The sequence below is a fragment of the Notothenia coriiceps genome, unplaced genomic scaffold, assembly GCF_000735185.1.
Source record: "Notothenia coriiceps isolate Sejong01 unplaced genomic scaffold, NC01 NC01_scaffold00005173, whole genome shotgun sequence".
Classification (NCBI taxonomy): Eukaryota; Metazoa; Chordata; class Actinopteri; order Perciformes; family Nototheniidae; genus Notothenia; species Notothenia coriiceps.
Window position 1 is genome coordinate 504 of NW_011337874.1, and position 24,442 is coordinate 24,945.

The 24,442-nt window shown below is 39.4% G+C and overlaps 1 protein-coding gene across 1 annotated transcript; it reads left to right on the forward strand.

Moving 5' to 3' along the window:
- Positions 1–1,838: 1,838 nt before the first annotated feature.
- LOC104942817 (voltage-dependent L-type calcium channel subunit alpha-1D-like) lies at positions 1,839–24,048 on the forward strand (the record flags this gene model as incomplete). Its single annotated transcript, XM_010768115.1, has 33 exons — positions 1,839–1,942; positions 2,120–2,289; positions 7,228–7,312; positions 7,455–7,481; positions 7,986–8,146; positions 8,265–8,490; positions 8,729–8,936; positions 9,152–9,272; positions 9,383–9,497; positions 9,651–9,711; positions 9,793–9,853; positions 10,288–10,429; positions 10,560–10,689; positions 11,660–11,719; positions 11,806–11,865; positions 13,221–13,327; positions 13,507–13,594; positions 15,287–15,394; positions 15,478–15,530; positions 15,640–15,786; positions 16,069–16,270; positions 16,493–16,651; positions 16,885–16,995; positions 17,312–17,389; positions 18,049–18,144; positions 20,959–21,108; positions 21,238–21,303; positions 21,706–21,797; positions 21,902–22,061; positions 22,177–22,304; positions 22,814–22,910; positions 23,050–23,152; positions 23,947–24,048. Coding segments are annotated over exons 1-33 (3,778 nt in total), but the record flags the coding sequence as incomplete, so codon positions are not given.
- Between the last annotated feature and the right edge of the window lie 394 nt (positions 24,049–24,442).

Consider the following 24,442-nt stretch of genomic DNA (forward strand, 5'->3'; position numbering starts at 1 on the left):
TCACCGTTCACTTACACAGTGAGAGGGAGGGAATGATCGGGTTTTGTCCCACATGGCTCTAAACAGCTCAAGCACACACTGTAGACACTAATTAGAAGAACACAGAATAAAACAGCAATGTACAGACGAATCAGATGATTAAACATGATCTTAAAATATATTTTATATTGTTTTTTATTGCATTTTTTTGTAATCATTATTTGTAATACTTTCTGCTGACACTAGGTGGGGCTGTGCCCCACCTGCCCCTAATGACCAGTCGCCACTGCTGCTACATGAACAACGAGAACCTAAAATATAAAATCTCAAATGAGAGCGGTAGGCTGAACCATTACCAATCTTTGAGTTAATAATAAGTATTTTAAAACCAAAAGAGGCCAGCCTCACTTCAAAACCCACAGCCTCATTAACAATGGTCACCAACAGCTTTTAATTATCCAAAACACTGAGCACTGAAGCTCATTTCAGAGTGAGTTTTCATCTAAATCCATCCACATCCTTTTATTGATGGAGACCCTCATGGATGGAATAATGAACCTCTCTGCCTCCTTCTCGGCCGTCCTCTTTCTTCCTCACAGACTCTTTACTTCTCTTGTACACGTATGTGTTACCATGGCAATCCCATGCTATTACTGCTGATGAAATGGTGAAGGATGGACGCTCGACAAACCTTAAAGAAGGATAGATAGAAGGATAGCGAAGGATGGATAGATTAAATCTCACCTCTGACCTTTCCTACTGAAACAAATTAAACATAGCTGCAGAGTCGATGCATTATGACGTCTCTGCAAAGCCAGCTGGTGTAGGGATTTCTTTCAAAAGGAATACAAGTGCTAGAGTAGAACTGCATGCATGTAGACAGTGCATTGAAAAGCATAGGGTTGAGGTTAATTGGAATGTTAGAAATTGGGTTTAAATGGTCAATCATCAGTTATTAACTTGTTCCCAGCTCTATTAAAATACACTTTAGTACTATAGTATTTTCCACTGTCTCATCGCAGATATCACATCTGCTAATAACTCATCCACTCATTACTAACCAAGTTTTCTCTTACATGTTGCCCTCTAGTGGTCACATGTCCTGTTCTAGTTTTAGTTGTAGCTCACTGAAGCTTATTTTCCTTTGAAGGAAATGATGTGCTTTGACAAACTCAAGACTACATTATATCTACTGTAACATCCAGTACTAAATTATTGGAACCTTTGAGCTAAGTAAGATGGGCCGCTCTCCACAAATGACACAATAACCTACACACAAACACTAATATTGACGGTACATGAGATTACTTACATTCTTAAATTGACCCTTTTTTTGTGGCTGTGCTCAGAAGAAAAATGTAAACACAAAAAGTCAAAAGCTCTAAATTATTGGTATGGTTGTATAAAACTGAATAGCGTAGTTTATAAAGTGCATATAAGTGGTAAATGTGGTTTTTACTGGCAGAAGCTGTAAAAGGTTGCAGACACACAACCTAAACCCAACCCATTAGAAAGTCCTCAGTCATTTCATGATTCTTTTTTTATTGTGCAACACAACAAACAACCAGTCATTCATATTTAAAACAGATGAAAATGAACTAGATGTCAAAGCAAACATGTAATATAATTATATAACTTACTCAGTTATCCTGGTCTTGGAAAAGTCAATTTTTCTCCTGGAATTGTCAGATAATAGTTTTTTAGGTTTACTAGAGGGAAGCTGTGCACTTCACGACACGTTTTATGCCACAGGAAGGAATTGTATGTGATTATGGCATTAAAACAATAGAGTGGTTTAATATGTCCATGAAATATCAATGAACCATGTCTAATATTTTAGAATTTGTATTTCTATTCAGATGAATGACGCAATGGGCTTCGAGCTGCCGTGGGTCTACTTTGTCAGTCTGGTCATCTTTGGATCCTTCTTTGTTCTCAACTTGGTTTTGGGAGTATTGAGTGGGTATGTGTTGAGACATTATGTTGTCCTTTATTTCTCAACCAAAATACTTCAAACACTAAGAACATTTTCAGACATTTTCAAAATCTCCCAAATATAAGGAATGTCATTACAGGGTTAGAAAGTAGATTGTTTGGTGTTATCTGAAAGCTGACAGTCATTCCACTCTGCCCTTTCCAGAGAGTTTTCCAAAGAGCGAGAGAAGGCCAAAGCTCGGGGAGATTTCCAGAAGCTACGAGAGAAGCAGCAGTTAGAGGAAGACCTGAAAGGATACCTGGACTGGATCACGCAGGCAGAGGACATCGACCCCGAGAACGATGAGGAGGGAGACGAGGAGGGCAAGCGGAACCGTGAGTTTCCTGGATTTAATCAATTGTGTCCCTTTCTGTTTAAAGCTGGGACATAAGGATTGCAAACAGAGCTGTGAGTTACCAACCATTATGATTTTCTCAATTTTAAATAATGTTGCACATCTCTTGGTCTCATGGATAGTGAAAGGAGGCAGATGAGCAGGGCAAACCATTACTCATCCATCTGTTGTTATGCCACTCTGAAAAGCTCACTGAATGTCATAAAGAAAACGTTGTATGCATCTGACACACTGCGCTGGCTCAGCTAATAATGCATTACTTTTTCCCACAAACAGATGGTAACCAACTCTTTTAAGAATGTGAGTGTGACCACCTAAAAGGTACAGACCGACAGGTTACCCTTAGAAAAGGACAGGTCTCTAATCAGTACATACTGTAGGGACAGTATCACATATTGCTGGTTGTGGATAACATGCAAATGTCGCCTTAAAAAATGCAGTTGATAAAATATTTATCCAGGCATCCCCTTGTGCAGTTTGGTACACCAGGTCTATTCTACAAGAGTGAATCATACCACCGGAAAATTACAGTTCATTTTAATTCAAGCAGTATGCATCCAAAAATATGGATAACATTAAGTATAGAATGCATTTCGACAAAACCATTATATGACTTAGCATTTTTTCTCTTATTTTACAAGGCCGCCATTTTTTGGTCATTGTGTGTCTTATTTTGCTTACATCACTTGAATGTGTTGCAGTGGCACAGTGTATAGTTTACATACAAATAAAATCAATGTATTACACATGAAGATGCTCGTGATCATCTCTATATCAGTTATATTTTTATTGGATATAATAAGGGGCTTTTAGTAAAATACTGCCCCTCCACTCTCTCACTGTTTTGTGTCACAACAGAGGTGTTAACAAGTGAAAACTGTGACTCGAGCCGTGGAAGCAGCTTCTGAGGTAGCACTAAGAAAGTGGGCGCCAGCATTGCATTGATGTTCAGTCTTTTCTATGGTGCGGCCTTGTGTGTGTGGTCACCATGACAACACAGGGGTAACTGTGGATGTATGGTCTTGTGTATGTACAAAAAAATATTGCTTATTGTGATATGCAGGAGGCTTGAACAGCATTCAAATACCTAGAAGACGTTCACGTTTGTGATTTTACTGGAACAGTAAACAGGAAGTGGCTGCAGACTGTTTGCTTGAACGACAGTAAACGTTCAGGGTGGGTGGTTGCATGAAGCATTTCAAGAGATTCTTTAGGCCAGGGGTTGGCAATTAAGTTTGGCCTTGGGCAAAACATTTTCTGAACCACTAGATGGCGGGCCGGAACATAGTCAAAGGCTTATTTAAAGGTGACCGATCATGCAAAATGCACTTTTGTATGTCTTTTATACATGAATATGTGTCCCCGGTGTTCCAGGGAACTCACCAAGTGTCAGAAAACACAACCCTCTCTATTTTCCTCCATACCCAAATCTCTAAAAAAGGGGCTGCAATGGATCTGATACAGACTGATCCAGATTTGAACACTTCTGTCACGTCACAGAAGTGGCGCTACGGCTATTGGGCCAACTCCACCAATCAGGAGTGGACAGCCGCGGACATTGCCGTTCGAAAGCGCTGGAGACACTGTAGTACATATGCCAGGCCTGTAGATGGTGCTGCTCTCACAGAATAAGCCCATGCAAAGACAGTGTTAAATTGAGCGAAATGAGGAATGGCTAAAATGCATGATCTGTTTGGTATTTTGAAAAATAAAAAGTATAAATATGCCTTATATAGGTATGGTCCTACAATATATTATTCAAATATAGCATGATAGGTCCACTTTAAGTAATTGATTGTTAAAACATGTGACACGTTCAAATGCTTGGGGGGGGGGTGTTACGGTGCCGTTGCGGTGCCGTTCTGTGATTCTCCCGACTCTACAGATGGCCAGTCCACCACTGCTCACAAGCTTATTAAGATCCAAAGCTTTAGTGCGTTTTGAATCAACTTTTCTTTCAAAGCAACGCTGCCAACTGGGGTGGCAGCATATGCACCACCACCCCTCGCCCTCCATGATCAAGCGGCTTTCTCCGATTTTGTTGTCAATGTTTTGACTGAACTTTGTTACTGTTCACATATAAGTAAACATTACGTTTGAATGATTTAGTGAGCTGGTGTTATTTTTTTCACACCCCAAACTATTGGCTATTTCAGCACCACGCGCTGTTCACCTACTTATTGATCCACTATCAGCGTCAGTGCACCCCGCTGCCAGATTGTGCCTGTGCTGTCAGTTTTTGATATCCTCCAGTTATCACCCTACTTTTACCTCTGCTGCTTTTGTAGACTTTAGACGCGACAAACAAACTAACTCTTTCTTTGATCCCTGCAGTGACTGTGTGCCTTGTAATTAACTGTCTGTAGATTGCTGCTAACATTAGTTTTCTCCCCTCTCTGCCCTTTCTCTTCCTATTGTTTCTTCATATCTTCTTTTCTTGTTACCAAAAGTCTCTGCTTTCTATCTTCTCCTCCTTAATTGCTAATTATTTCCAGTCTAATAATGTGGTATTGGTTACTATGTCCAGAATACTTTTAACTTAAAATGCTTAATGAGACATTTTTGAGAATTTAGTTAATATTGGTTAATATTTGTATATAATTAGTACCGAGATATACTGTATGTATTGAGTAGGGCATTTTAACACTCTCAAACTACCTCAAACTCTCCAAACTACCTCACACATATCATTTAAATGTCTGTACTGCATTCATTCTCTGTCAGCTGACATAATAATATACATATTATTACTACTTACTACTTTTTCACTTCAGTAGGTAGATATATGTTTTCCTTTCTCTTTGCTTGTTTGTGCCGAACCCCTTTCTGCTAGAAATAAATCCTTAACTGTATAGCAAAAATATATTCCATGCTCAGATTCTGCAGTTTGTCTTTTATCATTAGACAATAATACTGTATGTTCTTTACACCTGTAGCTATTCTGGACATGGTACCTGTGTCTGTACTGTAGTAATGTAGTACTGTAGCTGTTTTGCCGTACATTCCTCTCTCTCTTGTTCTGCTGTGTACTGACTCACTGCTTCCTCTGCTGTCTGGCTGTGTGAACTGCATGTTGGTAACACCAAGGGGTCACGCTGGCTGACCTCACACAGAAGAAGAAAGGGAAGTTTGGCTGGTTCACCCAGTCCACAGAGACACAGGGTAAATGTGTTTGTGTGTGGGAGTGTGTGTTGTTTTTAGCATGTTCATGAGGACAGTTCATCTTGGTCCTGGAGGGCTCCTCCGCTTGCACATGCTTTGCTTGTGCTTTTGTGTTTGCATGCCCTTAGTTTCATTTATCAAAATCTGATCCTCTGCATCCTCATTATAAAAAAAAAAAAATTTAATCGGAAAACATGGACCTGATCATCCATTAGCAATGAACCCCTTTAGACTTTGCATTATGTTGCCCGCCAGCAGTAAATAAAGCCTTTATAGTGAAATGAATGAGAGAGAAGTGACCGAGAAGCAGATTATGGGAAAGTGGCCTACTATATAAGGAACAATAACAGAAAAGTTATAGGTAACACTCTAACACAACAGACAGTACCAATTATTTTTGAATATAAGTTAATATTTAGCATTGTAAGGACACAGTAGCACCCGCAAAGTGTTTAAAGATAGTATATAATCTGTTTTTTGCTAACACACCTGCCATAGCTGTAGGCGGTTTTCGAGTTGTCCGTTTGTACCTTTTGCAATATATTAATTTCCCTGCCAGGATTTATTTCTAATTTGACTAAAATATCTACATGGACTCAAGCATGACGTGATTGGATTTTGTCGGTTGAAGTTCGAGGTCAATGTGACCTCACCAAGGCGTTTTTGTCCATAACTCAAGAACTCTAACGCTCTAACGCTCTAACGCTAATAATTACTTATTGATTTTAAATCAAATGTCCAATTGGATGAACATGTTTCAAGCCTGTTCCTTACTTCTTTAACTCTTCATCCATCAACATTTTATTTTAGCATGAGTTTGAATATTTCATCCTGACCCATCTTGATGTTTAAAAAAAGCATAACAATGTTTTCATTTAATCTGGTGACTATATTTACTACATTATGAGTGAGAGGTAAGTATTTTTGTACAGATCTCTCATCCAACCATCGTCAACTTCATTTCATTTGTCATTTATAAAAACAACTTTTTATGCATGTACATCTTAAATTATTTTGAATATGCTATAACACTGTGATTATTGAACTCATACTTGTAGCAGTACACAGACCTGGACCAAATAGTCTGACTAAATATGTAAACCCGTAAACTCTTATCTGAGTAACCCTATTTGTATCTCAAATTATGATTCTGTATTTCCAATCGATATGTTTGTTTGTTTTTTAAAAACATGAATGATTTAAAAAGTCAAATTTGACTCAGGTCTGGCATTATGTACTCACTCACTGTTAATGCAGAAACCTTAGAAAATGCTATATTTTTTTAGTGACTGTCAGTCTCATTCTTTGAGAGCTAAAACAAACTCTTATTAAGGAAAAAAATCATTTCCTTTGATTAATGTCAAACTTTGAGAAGTGTCACACCGCAATTTCTATTTACACATGCATTAAGTCGGTTTTCCAGGGTTTGGAAACTTTGTAAAACATGAAAGAAATGTCCTTTGACATACCTTCAAGTGGAAAAGTAAAAATTGGAGTGGATCTTTTAAACATATGACATCATTGTATAGTGAAGGCCACAAGAACTGTTGGTTTACTGTCAGCTGATAAGATAAATTGTTTTAATATGAAACCAAGTCAAGACAAAAATGCATGTGTTTCAATAGAAAAAGCTAGTACAATGCAAATTTAATGGGCAACATGTACCTTCAAGACACCATTTACTTTGACCTTTTTGCTAACTTGACACCTTATCATCTCACGTTGATTTCCTGTGTATGTGTGTGTGAAACCACAGCGAGCATGCCCAGTGAGACAGAGTCGGCGAACACGGACAATCACAACGGAGAGGATAAAAAGTCCCCCTGCTGTGGGCCGCTGTGGTGAGTGTGACATATTGGGGCAATAAAAGAGTATTGTACAGCCAATAGACCCAGAGGCTGTTGTATATTAATATGTGTGTTAAACACAAATGCACATTTTGTTGACCTTAATTTAAATCTGCGTAATTTTTATTCCCCCCAGTCAAAAAATATCTAAGTCAAAGTTCAGGTTAGTACCCTGGTACTGTATGAGAGTGCATGGCATATGCATTCTTCATTCAATCAATTCAACTCATCCTGCATGGGTCACTCTTACCTCGTGTTTTAATTTTTCCAATCCTCAATGTTTTGATCTAATATTCGATGCGATTCATGTCATATATCCAACCCATCATTGTAATTTCTGATCTCACTACAGTTTCCTTTTATTTTCCCCCTTTACTTAACTTCAATCCATCCAAGACCTTTACGTAACAGCTTTTTTCCTCTTTTACTAATTGTAAAACTGTGCTTCCATGTTATTACACCACATCTAACTGTATATGTAAGAAACATGTAATTATCAAATATATACATATGTTAAGTCCAAAGCCAGAAGAGTTGATTCCAAAATATGTGAAATTCAAGGAAATACTTATTAGACTTATTGGTCTTATTTCTAAACCTAACTCTTCTGAAAATGGCCCCAAGTATTCTGACCATTCATTTTAAAATTGTAATATCTTTCTGTCAGTCGTCAGTGGAGGCGGTGGAACCGTTTCTGCCGCAGAAAGAGTCGAACAGCCGTGAAATCTGTGACGTTTTATTGGCTGGTGATCCTCTTGGTGTTCCTCAACACTCTCACCATCGCCTCTGAGCACTACAATCAGCCAGACTGGCTGACGGAAGTACAGGGTATCTTCATTTTGATATTTTCTGCTCTTTTTGGTTGTATAACATGTATTCAGGTCAGTTCTTTTAAAGACGTGGCTGAACTACAAGATGTCCGATAATTGTATCCCCTTCTCCTTAGATGTAGCCAACAAAGTTCTCCTGGCGATGTTCACGTTGGAGATGCTGGTGAAGATGTACAGTTTGGGCCTGCAGGCATACTTTGTGTCCCTATTTAACCGCTTTGACTGTTTCGTGGTGTGCGGAGGCATCGTAGAGACCATCCTGGTGGAGCTGGCCGTTATGTCTCCGCTGGGTATCTCTGTATTCCGTTGCGTAAGACTTCTAAGGATCTTTAAAGTCACACGGTAAGCAGAACTTATCGGTCTTTCCTCTGATATCAACAGGGATACTCACTTGTAAAGGTTGCAAATTGGACCAGGATTGACTTCCACACTTGTTGTGATGTCAAAAGTCTTGCTTGTAGTCTCACCCCTCAAAAACTGATTTCAAATGAGCACAGAGAAACTTTGCACATTCAGCTGATTCGTTTCAGTTTGTGTGTGTGTCTGTCCTTCATTAACTCATATATTTCTTCTTCTCCAGTCATTGGGCGTCTCTCAGTAACCTGGTGGCGTCTCTGCTAAACTCCATGAAGTCCATCGCCTCCCTGTTGCTGCTGCTCTTTCTCTTCATCATTATTTTCTCCCTGCTCGGCATGCAGCTATTTGGGGGAAGGTTCAATTTTGACGAGACTGTGACCAAAAGGAGCACGTTTGATAACTTCCCCCAGGCCCTGCTCACTGTGTTCCAGGTGAGTGTTCGACTTTACTCCGTTTAAATGGCAAATTGTAACATCCGCTCACAGCGTCTGAGGTTTCTCTCCCTCGGCACGCTTTCTCAGTCTCAATCCTTAGTCTCTTAGTCGTTCTCCATGTGAGTTCATGTTTGCATCATGGTTGACAGTTTCTTCACTGGGTATTAGAATAAATGATGGAAATGGTTTTAACTGCATATCATGTTTGCCAGATCTTGACAGGAGAAGATTGGAATACAGTGATGTATGACGGCATCATGGCGTACGGTGGCCACGCCTCTTCTGGAATGGTGGTCTGCATTTACTTCATCATTCTCTTCATCTGCGGAAACTGTATCCTACAAACGCTAACACTTGTTTGGTAGTTGATTGTTCCATGTTCCTTAATCCCAGATGCGTCTTTAATTGTTGGTCAGTGTTTCCTCTTTAAGTCACATTTCCAGACATCCTGCTGAACGTTTTCTTGGCCATCGCTGTTGACAACCTGGCAGACGCAGAGAGCCTCAATACAGCACAGAAGGAGGAAGAGGAGGCCAAGAAGAGGAAGAATAGCATCAAGTACAGTGACATATTTCATATTTTAATTGTCGTTCACATTTTCTGTTTTATTGTTTGTGTAGATCTTTGTCAAATTTGTTACAAGAACTTTCCATTGGCAGAGAAAACGGCCTTCCGCCTGGTTAGTCACTCTGTTTTATCCGTCTCTCACAGAGAAGCAAGCATAGACAAGAAGAGAGTTGCTATAATAGACATCAAGGATGGAGATACCAAGGTAAATTCTACTCCAATTGTTTTTTGAACAAGTTTTTATCTCAGTCATTTTGTATTTATTTAATGCTTAATCTGACTGCAGGAGCCAGCAGAGGCTTTGCTGGAGGAGGACAAGGAGACATATCCTGCCATCAACACTCCAGGTATAATTAACTTGTCTTTAGTACTACTGGGATCCAAAATGAATCCATCCAAGTTTATTGTGTTTATTTTTAGCTTAGTGATTAAATATGATTTGCAAGATTCAGCAAGATACTTCACATTATTGGCAGACGATGAATAGCAAATGTTTTAATGAATCACAGAATTTCAATCGAAACTGAGAAAAAGCAACAAAAATGAACTGACAGTGAAAATATTGATCAAAATTACATTAAAACTGCACATTTATCTGAATTGTATCAGCCTTCTAAAAACAGCTGACTGGGGAGTAAAGAGTTTAAAGCGGTAAATGTTAGAATGGCATACACATGTGGTTTCTTCCAGTTGCCATGATCATCCGCGGTGAGAGTACATATATAACTGAAGGATTGTTTTCATGTTCAGGGGGATTCAAATAAGTTTTGTTTCCCAGCAGGTGGCGATGAAGAAGATAATGAAAACCTTCCAGAAGTCCCGTTGGGGCCCCGCCCCCTGAGGCTGTCTGAACTCACCATCAAAGAAAAGACTCTGCCCATCCCAACGGGAAGCGCTTTCTTCATCTTCAGCAGCACTAACCCGTGAGTCTCACACGCCGATATGTATTTATAGCAGAAACTATTCTGATGTATTCTAAAGCAGCGGCAGGAAGCTCAAATGTGAGATGTGTCACTAAACCAACCTTGTTGTTACCCTCACTTTCTGCTGTAGGTTTCGTGTTTTCTGCCATAAACTGATCAACCATCACATCTTCACCAATCTCATCCTGGTCTTCATCATGCTCAGCTCCGTCTCTCTGGCTGCTGAGGACCCCATCCGCAACTTCTCTGCTCGCAATATCGTACGTAGAAAACCACCTGGACTTTAGTTAATAACTGTCCCATAAGGCTATCCCACATCTTTTAAACAATGTAACGGTAGTTGATAATCAGCCTTTATCCCAGCAGATATTTTGACACGAGACAGTAGAAAAAGCAAAGATGTAAGCAAAAAAAATCATGATTGCTGAGTTCCCTTTTGTTGCTTCAATTTCAAGGTCCATGGTTGCCATGAAAAGTATTTTTTGGTCAGCAAGTTTTCTAAGTGGCAGCCTTGATAAGAGTTGGTTGAGATTATTTAGAGGCCAAGGAAAGGTGCTGCAATGCTTCCTTTCTAATGTCCTTCAGCGTAGGCTACACTGGACCATCATAGAAAGGAAATGGGATAATGTCAAACCACAATTCTTTGCAGCAGCATAATTTAAAATGAATGCAGACCAACGTCAATAACACCCACCATCATATAATTACGTAGCCAAGCAAAGTGCAGCCATTATGTATAAACACCAGGGTTGTCCTGTTCCTTGTCATTATTAGGGTTTCTTTTTTACCATTGGACTGCAGCCATACTATGTCATACTATCATGGCTTTTTTTGGACCGATAAAAGTACTTTATCTTATAAAGACACTATCATTAAAAATGTAAAAATGTCTGCTGTGAAAAAGGCCAATGGAAAGCATGATCTTTCTCATTACACTCAATTAACATTGACATTTTACCACCTGCCTCAGTAGATACACAATAGCAACCCACAATTATGTAATTAGAGATTTTAACCAGTGCATGTTACGTAAGGCAGTTGTCCTGGATTTTTTTCTAAAAAAGCCACAACAAATTATTTTCTCCCCTACTAACCAATATAGATCACTGCAACACAATACTGTATCAGGATCTTGCCTTGTCCATCTGTGTTAAATGATATAAATACTGAATGTTATTTTGCTGTCTTGGAATGACTTGATGACTTGAACTTGTGCATTGCCTCTTGCAGATACTTGGTTATTTTGACTATGCTTTCACCGCAATCTTTACTGTTGAGATCCTGTTGAAGGTAAATGAGATTTGTGCTGTGTTGTGCTGTGCTGAGTAGAGCTTCAGTAACCCTCCGTGCTTATGTCACTCTGATTGCCTCCTCAGATCCTAGGCTATGCAGACTATGTCTTCACTAGTATGTTTACATTTGAGATCCTTATTAAGGTAAACAATAACAAATAGTTGCGCTGACTCAGCAACAACCCACCACTTCCAAGCTTGCCGCATACGTCCTCCCTCCCTTCATTTTTGTCTCTATAATTTTTGTGCAAAATGGCCTCCTGCTTGTCTTGTTGTCATGGCGCCAATAGGTTAAAGTGGAGATCATACGTTTTGTCAGATATTACTTTGTCTGTCAGTCACTGTCAATCACGGCCCACTTTCCCTCTTCATCCTCGACCAGTTTATGGACCAGTGGCTCTCCAGAGTATAACTATTTGTTTGGCTCAAATATAACAGTTTTTTCAATAAATTTGAAGATTAATAATCATGTTTATATATTTTTTTGGAAAAACAAACATGTTTTTGATTTTTAATTAGAATTGAATTGGAAATATTCTGCACTGTGGAGAGATGAACTCGAACTTGAACTAACATCAAGCTTTATATCCAACTGCCTGATTGCATACTGTATACACACATCTGATCGTTTTTCCGTGTATCTTATTAATTAATGCACCACCAAATAATGCCCAAATAAAGACATCCTCAAAAATCAGGAACAATTTTCATTAAGTTTGCTGTTAGATTTAAAATCCCCTGCCCCTTTGCTCGCTACATGCCTGCACCAGGTAAATCTCAAGTATTATGGCTTGAGCCTAAAGTTCAATCAGGAAAGGATTGAAGGCTTAATCTGCACCGGAAATGAGTGCAGTGGCTTTTAAATTATGTTCCTCGTGCACTGTCTGAACATGATGTGTTGTATATTGTCTTTCTATTTGTGTGTGTGTGTGTGTGTGTGTGTGTGTGTGTGTGTGTGTGCACTACAAAAGTACGCATCTGATTTTAGTATTTGGAAATGTGAATCCAAGCTTGCCATCTATTTATCAATAAACACTTACATGTATTTTATTTAAATTGTAAAATAATGAACCAAAAATATAATATATATTCATACTGCTCGAACCTATAAGGACATACACAATATTAAAGGTACTAATCTGTGTATGTGTGTGTTTGCCCTAATTACATTACATGGATTAACAGTAAATGCAGGATCAGGAGCTGCTAATCAAATTATATTGCTTATTGTTGTCATAAACACTAATGTTTGAAATGCAAAATCAAGGGAATATTCAACAAGAGAAAAAAAAAGAATTCAGTAAAGCCCCTTTTAGTCACTCACAAAATGTTCTTTAGAAAATGCACATTGTAATTAGTTTTTACATAACAGGTCCTTGATATAGTAATAACAGTCATTCAAATCCCATTTCAGCCTGGCTTAAAGCCACCCCTTGTACACTTTGGTGTGTGTGTGTGTTGTCCTCTTTAATCCTGACTGTTGTTCCTTCCTCGTCCAGATGACAGCGTTCGGAGCTTTTCTTCACAAAGGGGCGTTCTGTAGAAACTACTTCAACCTTTTAGACCTGCTGGTCGTTGGCGTGTCTCTAGTATCCTTCGGCATTCAGTATGTATCTTTAAATTCTATTTTAAATGTTGAAATGTCATTGAGCAAATGTGTGGTATTTTTTGCCATGACATGTATATGTTGCTGTTTGTTCCGCTTGTAACAGAGCAGAAAGGAATGTCAACATTGCCTAAAATCACTAAGCTGAATCCCCTGGTGTTTTTTTCTGTCTCATTTAGGTCCTCTGCTATCTCAGTTGTGAAGATTCTCCGTGTTTTGAGAGTCCTTCGTCCACTCAGGGCCATCAACAGAGCCAAGGGACTAAAGGTCAGAATGAAAATAACAACACGCTACAATGTATGTTAGGGATGTCACGAGAACCCACACTTTCGTACGAGGTACAGTAGATGCCAATATTTTGAAAACATGATGGTACCCGTTTTTTTACGGAACCATGTGAACTGTAGTACCTGGAAGTACAGACACATGCCAAGCCCAATGGAACGATAATGGGACAATAGAAAATGTGTTTGGGGGCAGGGAACTCACTATAAATGCATATAGGGTATGCATATTTTTTCCCCTGATAATTTTACATTGGGAACAACACATTTGTATTAAAATGGGAATATTAGATCTAGTTAACTTCAGCTTTTAGCCGCTGGTGAACGGAGAGTAACATTGTGGTGCATTAAGGCGATGTTTATACGGGAACAAAACGGGTTGTATCTGCTACTTTTCTCGTGTACAGTATAGCCCGTTCGTTCACACGAGGCCGTAACGGAACCGCGGAAACGGACCCCGAAAACGATAACAGGTCCCAAGGTGGATAGATCTGCAACCGGAACGCTCTGGGGGGCCAAACGGCTCAGTGTGTACGCCCTATACGATACTTTCCTGATAACGATGAAGCCATAGCCTCACCTCTCCCCACCTCTGCTGCTCACTGCTGTAGCATGGTCAGTAGCTACTGTTACTGCTACTGCTACTGACCATGCTACAGATGTTAATCCAAAATCTACAGCTCGACCATGCTACAGATGTTGGTGCAAAATCTATAGCTCCTCTACCACAACCATCAGCAACAAGTGGACATGGAGAATTACATGAACTACATGTTGCTAAATCCACCGCAGGGCATGAACAGAAGGGTAACCATGGCAACCATGCTCGGGGGTCTTCTTCGCTGCTTTTGGTGTATTTTGTGGCGGAAGTTACTACGCCACTTACAGGCCCCGCATATGTACTACAGCGTTTTCCAGTGGTCTCGGACACGTTAAATGAGCCGAATGCGTGTGAACGGAAGACTTTTTTGAGAACGAATTTGGTGCGTAAATGCAAACGTTCCCGTGTAAATGGGGTCTAAAGCGCTATTCAATAAAAGTGAGGATTGGGTGAGAAAATTACAACATTGTCATTATGTGTTTACCGAAGTCTTCGAGGTGTGGAGGTGTTATAAACAGCAATATGAACTAGAGAATACAATTCCTGAAGAAATTGCTAGTGGCAATGCTTTATGCTGAAAAGCTGACGCTGAATTGCTATGCTGAAATGTAATGTGTAAGAAGAAAGTGAAGAATTTAGATTAAAATGATACATGAACACTGGGGGCTTGAATGTGTGATGAGAGAAGAAAAGAAAGTAAAAAGGCTTGGAAAAGCAGCAGAATATTTGAACTGCAAACTTTTGAACTAACTTGATGGCGAATGATCTGTCGAAATGCAACGGCATTTGATGACATCCTATAATACGCTTCGATGCGTTGATGGCTGCATCGTTACCAAACCTGTGAAGTTTTGGGCCATTTGGAGCATTTTTACTGAAGTTATGAGTCTGGAATCCTGGAATGTCACTGGTACTAGATTACTGTCTGCTACTAATAGTATTACGCAATCAACAACTACATTTCTGGTATCGTGACAACCCCAGTGTGTGTATCTGTATGTGTGTGTGCATCTTAGCTGATGATACAGTGCTTTGTATTCCTACTAACAGTGTAGAACTGTGTGTCCTTTGCAGCACGTGGTCCAGTGTGTGTTTGTGGCCATCAGGACCATCGGCAACATCATGATCGTCACCACGCTGCTGCAATTCATGTTCGCCTGTATCGGAGTGCAGCTCTTTAAGGTAGAGTCAAACGATGGAAAGAGAGATTGAGGTTAACAGCGGAATCCACAGACACCGACTTTCTCTGTTGTTCTTTTTTCCAGGGTAAATTTTATCGTTGCGCCGATGATGCAAAGTCCAGCCCAGAAGAATGCAAGTGAGTTGTTGTTTTTTTCTAAATGGTTTCCAACTTTAGTCATTCGCCTACATGACTGTGTCTACGTCAGTGCATACTTGTGGTTGCTTTAATATTACATTTTTGACAGAGGTAACTACATCCTCTACAACAACGGGGACACAGCGCTGCCCATGGTGAAGGAGAGGATCTGGTACAACAGCGACTTCAACTTTGACAATGTCCTCATGGCCATGATGGCTCTTTTCACCGTCTCCACTTTCGAAGGATGGCCCACGTAAGTAGTTCTGTCTTTATGAAGTAGGTTTGATTATGAATAAGAAAACTAATGGCAAGATAACTATAATGTTACTATTTAATAATCCTTCACCTTTATGTCTGCCTGAATGAACCCACAATATTCATTTAAAAAATGTAAGCAATACAACCAAGTCGATATTGTCTTTAATTTCCCTATTTTGTGAGTATGAATGTGCTTGAAGTACATTATATAGTATCTTTAAGAGAACAGCTTTTTTCCATGGATAAGGAGTGTCCATTGTCTTTTGTGTCCCTGTAGTCTGCTCTACAAGGCCATCGACTCTCACAAGGAGAACATGGGTCCGATCTACAACTACCGCATCGAGATCTCCATCTTTTTCATCATCTACATCATCATCATCGCCTTCTTCATGATGAACATCTTTGTCGGTTTCGTCATTGTTACTTTTCAGGAGCAAGGGGAGAAGGAGTACAAGAACTGTGAGCTCGATAAGAACCAGGTAAGAGGAAGCTATCACTCTTTGTAATGGTGCCTTTATTAAACCTTTTAAATGTAGTAGGAAAAAGATGATCTCAACTAAATGGATCTGGCTAAATAGTGCTTCTTTTCATCATTTAAATGTTTCTTCTTTAAAAGATGGAGAATATTAGAAATTATACATTTCTGCTTTAGTTCCACTTGCCCATGAGTCTGTTTGTTTCTTTCTCTGTCACCACTGCAGCGTCAGTGCGTGGAATATGCTCTTAAAGCTCGTCCTTTGCGCCGCTACATACCCAAAAACCCTTACCAGTACAAGTTCTGGTATGTGGTCAACTCTACTGGCTTTGAGTACGTCATGTTTGTTCTAATCATCCTCAACACCTTGTGTCTGGCCATTCAGGTAACTAATATTACGTCTTAATACTTAAAATACCTAAGTGTCAACTCTGTAAATGTGTTAAGGATTTTTTTGTAGCAATAGATATCATAACCTTTTTTCCCAAGAATGATTGCAGGCTGTTTACACAGTGTATGTCAATTTAAATATCATGATACTCTTGAAATGCACTACCTGTATTATTAGTAAATATTTTGTTATATTTTTGATCAGTTTGTGTGCCTGTCTTTTTCCAGCACCATGGTCAGTCTCATCTGTTTAACTATGCCATGGACATCCTCAACATGGTCTTCACAGGGGTTTTCACTGTGGAGATGATCCTCAAACTCATCGCCTTTAAACCCAGAGTAAGTCTACTTTCCTCTCACCTCTTCTCTTCTATCCAATTATGTGCCAAACTTCCACTAGTTTCTTAAAACATCTTATTTAGAGTTTTTTCTTAATAGCTCCCTTTATTTTGAAGCTGTAAAAAGGTTCAAGTTCGAGGTTTTATCTGAAAGCCCTGCCCTCTACTTTTAACCCCGCCCTCAAACTCTTCCTGTCCTGGGCTCTGAGCCACATTTACTCCTCAACCTAACCTCTTAACCTCCTATATTTCCCACATCCCCCTCCTCTCCGGCCTTCCCCTCTCCCCCTGCTGGCTGTGCATGCTGCCATAATCAGGGCTATGTTGGGGACGCCTGGAACGTCTTTGATGCTCTGGTCGTGATTGGAAGTGTAGTCGACATCATACTGAGCCAGGTAGAGAGACAATAGCATGACCAACTGTCATTCCCTCTTCCTGCTTTAACCATTACAGCCGCCATGCTCCGTTTTTTCCGCCCTACACATCTTTCCTCCTTTCCTTCCTTCCTTCCTTCCTGTCTTAATGGTGTTATCTTTTTGGGTTGGCTTGAACCCATTTCTGCTCATGATTCAACTCATGAATCTGTTGTCTTTGCCTTTCTTGAGGTTGATGAGCACCATAGACCGAAATACATTCGTATTAGCTTGGAACCTTTCTATCAGCTACCTGTGCATTAAATGCCAAAACATTCATTATATTAAAGCCACTATTCCATCTGAATTATATTGTGTTAAATTGTATGGTTTTAAGTATATGGTAGCCCTTTCAGCCTGACACTTCATCAGTTGGAATAAATCACTTTGAAATGAAAGATTCATGATGTTGGTTCATTTATAAAACAGAGCGGCAAAGCTTTGAAAACACAATATTTCTTGAAATGAAACAAGTTAATACTCTCAGATTTGACTTTCAACCTCACTTTTTTTAAAATCTAATATCAACTTTTGTATGTTTTTCTCTTTCTATCTTTCAAAATCCTCTTCTTTGGCCTTTTCTTTCATGCTCTCTTGTCTCTCTCTTCTTTTCTGTGTGTCTTTGTTGCTCGTGCTTGCAGAACTATTTTGCTGATGCATGGAACACGTTTGATGCCTTAATTGTTGTGGGTAGCGTGGTTGACATTGCCATCACTGAGATCAATGTAAGTAATTACTTATAACTCATTCACCCCCTTCTTGAATGAGGGCCTTTAGCTGAGGGCTCCTACGCTCCCAGCTAGAGGACCTTTCTCAAGCATTAGAGTTGCATTCAAATGAAAACGTTCTTGTTTTATGCCTAATCTGTTCATGCATCCAACATCCGTCATATATGACCACATTTTAATGATAAAGTTGTGATTACTAACGCTGTTGAAGTATAACCGCATCATTTTGTTTATTATGAGAACAATTATGCTCCTTTAAAAAAAAAATGTAATTGTCTTACTTGAATTTGGAACTGTTGTCTTTGAATGCAGCTCAAAATCATGTGATAATTTTGTTAGCTGTTCCTCCTTTATTTCTGCGAGACTGCTACATCAAAGCCGCTCTGACTGTATTCTTGTTTGCAGCTGCTGTTAACACTGACTTAATGCTTGCTGCAGTTTTATTTTCCAAATGAATATGTTTGTTTTTCGAGTTTGTCCCTCACTTTGAATGAAGGAAAACCAGGACTTAAATACATATACAAGTGCAAGTGAAGAGAGGAGTTGGACAGCTAAGATGGGGGGAATAATGTGATTGGGAATGAGAACAGTTGCAGGTGTGTAACCGTGATGCCATGGGGCCCAAAAGTACTATTCCCTTCTGACTTTCATTGAGAAACATGCCTGTAAATCCACATTTTCGTGAGATAAATAAACCTCTCAGAACGAAGACTTCAATAGCCCTCATTTAAATCATTAGGTAATTAAAGTCTTAAATGCACTAAAAGCAGAACAAGTGTCCGCCTCCAACTCTGTATCCATTTCCTTTGATAAACGGCAAAGGACGTAACAGGCAGCTCAGGAATACTAGAAGAACAAAGTCTACAACTAAGTCTGATCCTAACAAGAAGTCTAGGGGACATCGGAGCCAGACATGTTGACAGTAGTCATCTCAAAACAGGGCAAATCTTTTCAGCATATTCCCTTAATGTGCTTTTGTCCTTATTTTTCTATTTCAACAGCTACTGTAATCACTAAGGCAGTATAGAGCAGGGGTTCCCAAAGTGGGGGTCGCGAGACCCCGAGTGGGGGTCGCGAGATGATTACAAAATAAAAATGGAAAATAAAAATATATTATATTAAAAAAAATTGATTACATTTTTTTATAATTTAAAAAAAAAATTATTATTAATGATAACGTTTGAATAGACATTTTTTTCTTTGACAATCGGGCACTGTTATTTTGGGGGTCGCGGGCTGAAAAGTTTTGGAATAGAGTACCAGGGTTTTGTCTAAACCAGGTAACAGGAGCGCTGTGCCGTCTTACTTTCGGCGTGCACCCTCATACCAAAATGCAGATGTTCCTTGTTAAATTTGAAAGTGATGCGAGAAAACAATATTTCTGTTTGTCATAAACTGTATTATTATTCAAGAAATAGGAAAATCGTGTCAAATACACCGTCAGACGGCATAGACAGCTTTGTTCAGTTGGTCTGCTGGTGGACGAGTGGCAGGCAGAAGCTTACACTTAAACTGTGATTTGTAAATCAGACGTTTCTTTTACTGTACTTTTTTCTGTTGAGGAACTAAAGAAACCGTAACACTGGATTTATTTGTTGTTTGAGGTGCAATATATGACTCAGCAGATTTAAGACAAGGAGAAACTATTATTTTCTGATTCGCTAGTGCAAAGTGGGCGGGGCCGTCATTTTGTTCAGAAGTGACGTTAGCACCTATATGCGCCTATATTTTTCTAAAAAAACACAGAAAAACACATTTTCCTCTAACACTGAGTGCTTGCATTGTTGCATGTGTGGCGTCACTGCTGAGGATATGTTGTAAAGCTTTTGCATGAAAGGCTTTACGATGATGTTATGTTTGTGGCTTAAGATGTAATGCTTTGTAGTTTATTAGGTGAAGGTGTAATATGATTATTCGAAGGTATTGATGATATGTGTTTGATGCAGCATTGACTGGTGAATGATTCAGTGCTGTGAAGCTGGTTTGTGTAACTCGGATTAACTTTAGGCTTTTGGTTTCAAGTCGACAGCCATTCCAGTCGTCAAGGTGATAGTGGAGCCCGGGGTAAGGAAACGATGAAAGCCCCTCGCCATTCTGTGATCACCAAGAATCAAGATATAATTGTTGTCACTCTGTCGCTCACTTACTTATGAAAAACATTGAGATGCTTTATGGTGTCACTTATAGTTGTGTCATGGTTTGTGATTGAACTCTCAATGTTTGTTTGTTTTTAATCCACCTGGTTTGTTTCATTTTGGCTCCAATTTCATGGTTTAACTTTTGTTGTTGAGACCACATCCTGTTTAGGCGCATGGCATGATGCAGACGTACAGAAAACACTATTTGGTCTTTTTGTCTCATGTTTTCATTTCCACGTAGCTTGCCCAGGTGTTTGTTATCAGATTACTAACATGTTGTCAATAAGCTACTTTGAGTTTCTTGTCATTGGTCAATTGTAAGAACCCGATTACAGTTTGTCTTTTGTTTTTTTACTTTGGAATGCAGATGTTCTGTCTGTTGCCTGTTTTGGTATCAGTTATACAGAATGAAATGAGCTGTATGTCCTACAGGTCTGTTGGTCACATCATTGTGATCGAACACTGTTACTCTGCATGTGCATTGATTGTTGTCATTGCGAAGATGCCAAAGATCACAAATGGAAAGATTTCTTCATAACCATTTGACACCACTTTTATGCTAGTATGACTCAAACATGATGAATGAAAGGATGCCTGTATGTCTGACTGCATGAATGAGTGAGTGATAGAGCTTTATCATTCTGTCTGTGTTTTGATGTTTTATCTATTTTCATCCCCTAATCAATCCCAACCTCCTCCCGTTCAGAACACAGAGGACAGCGCTCGTATCTCCATCACCTTCTTCCGCCTGTTCAGAGTGATGCGATTGGTCAAACTTCTGAGCAGGGGGGAGGGCATCAGGACTCTGCTGTGGACCTTTATCAAGTCCTTCCAGGTGAGGAGGCAACATATGCAGCCTATAAACATCCCTCTTTAATCTTTAAAATGATTAATTCATCATATCAGAGATAACTCTTGCGGTCATTGGTCTTTTTATGTCTATCTCTTTTTTTTGCCCGCTCAGGCTCTCCCCTATGTTGCACTCCTGATAGCCATGCTGTTCTTCATCTATGCTGTAATTGGGATGCAGGTAATATGATCTAAAGCCTGTTTGTAACCATGCAGGATGTGCGTGCCCCGAGTGACTGTTTCCTTGTTTTTAATTTACCACCCTTTTATTATGCCTATGCGATATTGTTTTGGTTTGTCCGTGCATCAGTTCAACATCCAATTCTTGTGAAGGCCATGAATGATTTGATTCTAATATTTTTAGACTCAAAAAAACACATTTGGGTGGTCAAAGGTCATGGTCACTGCAAACCTTTAATATTATGTATTCACTATTCATCACATTTTTGAGATTGACAATGTAATTTGGAAAGACATGGATGAAGAGAACAGCTTGACTGGTTACTAGAGGCATTAGGACTGAAGTCGGAAAATTCCTGTGTTATTGTAAGACTATAGAGCAGACTGATGTTTCTTTTTTTAGGTGTTTGGAAAAATAGCCATGGTGGATGGGACACAAATCAACCGCAACAACAACTTTCAAACTTTTCCTCAAGCTGTCCTGATGCTCTTCCGGTGTGTAGCAATAAGCCATTATAAGTAACTGCATGAATAAATAAATACATGTGGGTAAAACCCCTCATTGTGCTTGTGTGTTGATGCTGTTCTTGTTCTGTTAGGTGTGCCACAGGAGAGGCCTGGCAGGAGATCATGCTGGCCTGTCTGCCGGGGAAACTGTGTGATCCAGAGTCGGAATACAACCCCGGAGAGGAGAGAACCTGCGGCAGCGGCTTCGCCATCATCTACTTCATCAGCTTCTACATGCTCTGTGCTTTCCTGGTAATCTTCAGACATTTCATTTTGTGCAGTAGAAGTCATGTTTGAGCAGGCACATTCCTGTATGAAATAAAATACCACAAGAAATGCGAAATATTGTTGCCTGTCCTTGTTTCAGATCATCAACCTGTTTGTTGCTGTCATCATGGATAACTTTGACTATCTGACCCGCGATTGGTCCATTCTGGGACCGCATCACCTGGATGAGTTCAAAAGGATCTGGTCTGAATACGACCCCGAAGCAAAGTGAGTGTCAGGACGCAGTTTGAGAGAACTATGGCTGCAACTAACATCATTTTTCACTATAAACTATTTATTCATTTCTGACCAAAATTACTAATAATTGTATATATTAAAATGTCAGAAAATATCAAAAGAAATCTCCATTGCAGTTTCTGAGTACGATGATAAAGTGTCTCTAAATGTCCTGTTTTATCTGCCTAAAACTAGAATATCTGCAGTTAAAAATGATATAAAACAGGGAAATCTTCATATAAGGAGAACGAAAAGGAAATTTTATATGAAAAATGTAGTTCCTGATCAATCGATTAATCAAAAAAGCAGATAATTTCTCTTTCAAATGACCAATTGATAAGTCATATAATCGTTGCAGTTCTACTATCAACAAAATCTTTCCACTTACTAATCCTACAAAAAAGTATACCACTATTGAGGGTTTGATTCAGCACACGTGGGATGATGATTGTTTGTCTCAGTTGTGTTGTGCCTAATTGTATTATGTATTTTGTTGCCAGGGGCAGGATTAAGCACCTTGACGTGGTGACTCTGCTCAGGAGGATCCAGCCTCCGCTGGGCTTTGGCAAGCTCTGTCCTCACAGAGTGGCCTGTAAGGTAGGTTTCCACGACAAAACACACTATGCACATGCATGACAATGATTATTGTGGGTGACAATAATACAACATTTACATATAAATCCCTAGCTTTCATTTTACATGTGATCCGAATGGTATATCTGCATTTCTGTTGCAGCGTCTGGTGGCGATGAACATGCCCCTCAACAGTGACGGGACGGTCATGTTTAATGCCACCTTGTTCGCTCTAGTCCGCACTGCTCTCAAGATTAAAACCGAAGGTGAGTCTGCACCTTCAAGCCATCTGAGATTTTCAACAACTCATTTTTAAATATAGCAGAGAATCCTTCTATTTGCACTGGAACTAACGGGCATGAAAGCTACTTGAGATGACAGCCAAGAAACCCCACTAAGGCAAGTACAATACTGTTTTTGAAACCTTCGCCGACAACTTTAAGGGAGTTTAAACTCTTCTGTGTTTGGTAAGGGAAAGGGAGAGAAACATACAGAGTGGCCTTTTGTAGTTTGGAATTTAAATGTATTAATATTTTTGATTGATGTCCTTATGGGGCTGCAGTCTTGGATTTGATGATCTCATATTTAAGACATCAACTCTGAGATGCCGCATGGTATATTTTTTATTAATATCTGTCATGCTAGCTATGCCTTTTTATAAATTAGTCCCCTATTCACAACTCTGTCTGAACTCCTTGTGATCATGAAGACATATACAGTTAAACAATTTTCCACTAGAGGGAGCTAGAGATATTCAATAAAAGTTTGATTCCACGGCCTACAGAAAACATAACATTTGATAACTGCACTACAATTCAGTCGCATCATGTAGTTTGTGTTAACATAACTAAGGGCATGTTATGCTTCATCCCATTGTATTAATATACCATCAGGAATTGTGTTCATTATAACATTAAACATCCAGATTTGTGTTGTGATCTTTGTGTGTGTTTGAGAGAGCTATAATTAATATTTATCAGCCAGACACCACTTAATAAACCAATGAATTGATAGCTTAGTGCTTTTAAACAAAGTGACCACCTTCTCTACCATTTTCAAGGTAACCTGGAGCAAGCCAATGAGGAGCTCAGAGCTGTGATAAAGAAGATCTGGAAGAGGACGAGCATGAAGCTGCTGGACCAAGTGGTGCCCCCAGCAGGCGGTCAGTGGTCCTCACACACACACATAGACAAGCAGAGATCACAGTTATACAGAAATAATAATTTGCCTTTTACCATCGTTCACAGTTCAAACAGTAACCTCACGTGCCCCTCTCTTTCTCTGTACTGTTTTATCACTCTATTTATTTGAATGCACACTGCTTCTCATTTGTATTTTCCCAACAATTATCAATAGAAACCTCACAGGTAAATATGATGGAAGTCACACAGGAAACTATTCTACATGTGTATGAATAGAGGGAGGAAGGATGTCAAACAACGGACATGCGTTTCCGTTGCAACAATGCAAATATATTCCATTCATTTCCATTCAATATGGACGTCACTGCTATATCTATTCAAAGGTTTAAGATACAGGATGCACTTTGTCACTTT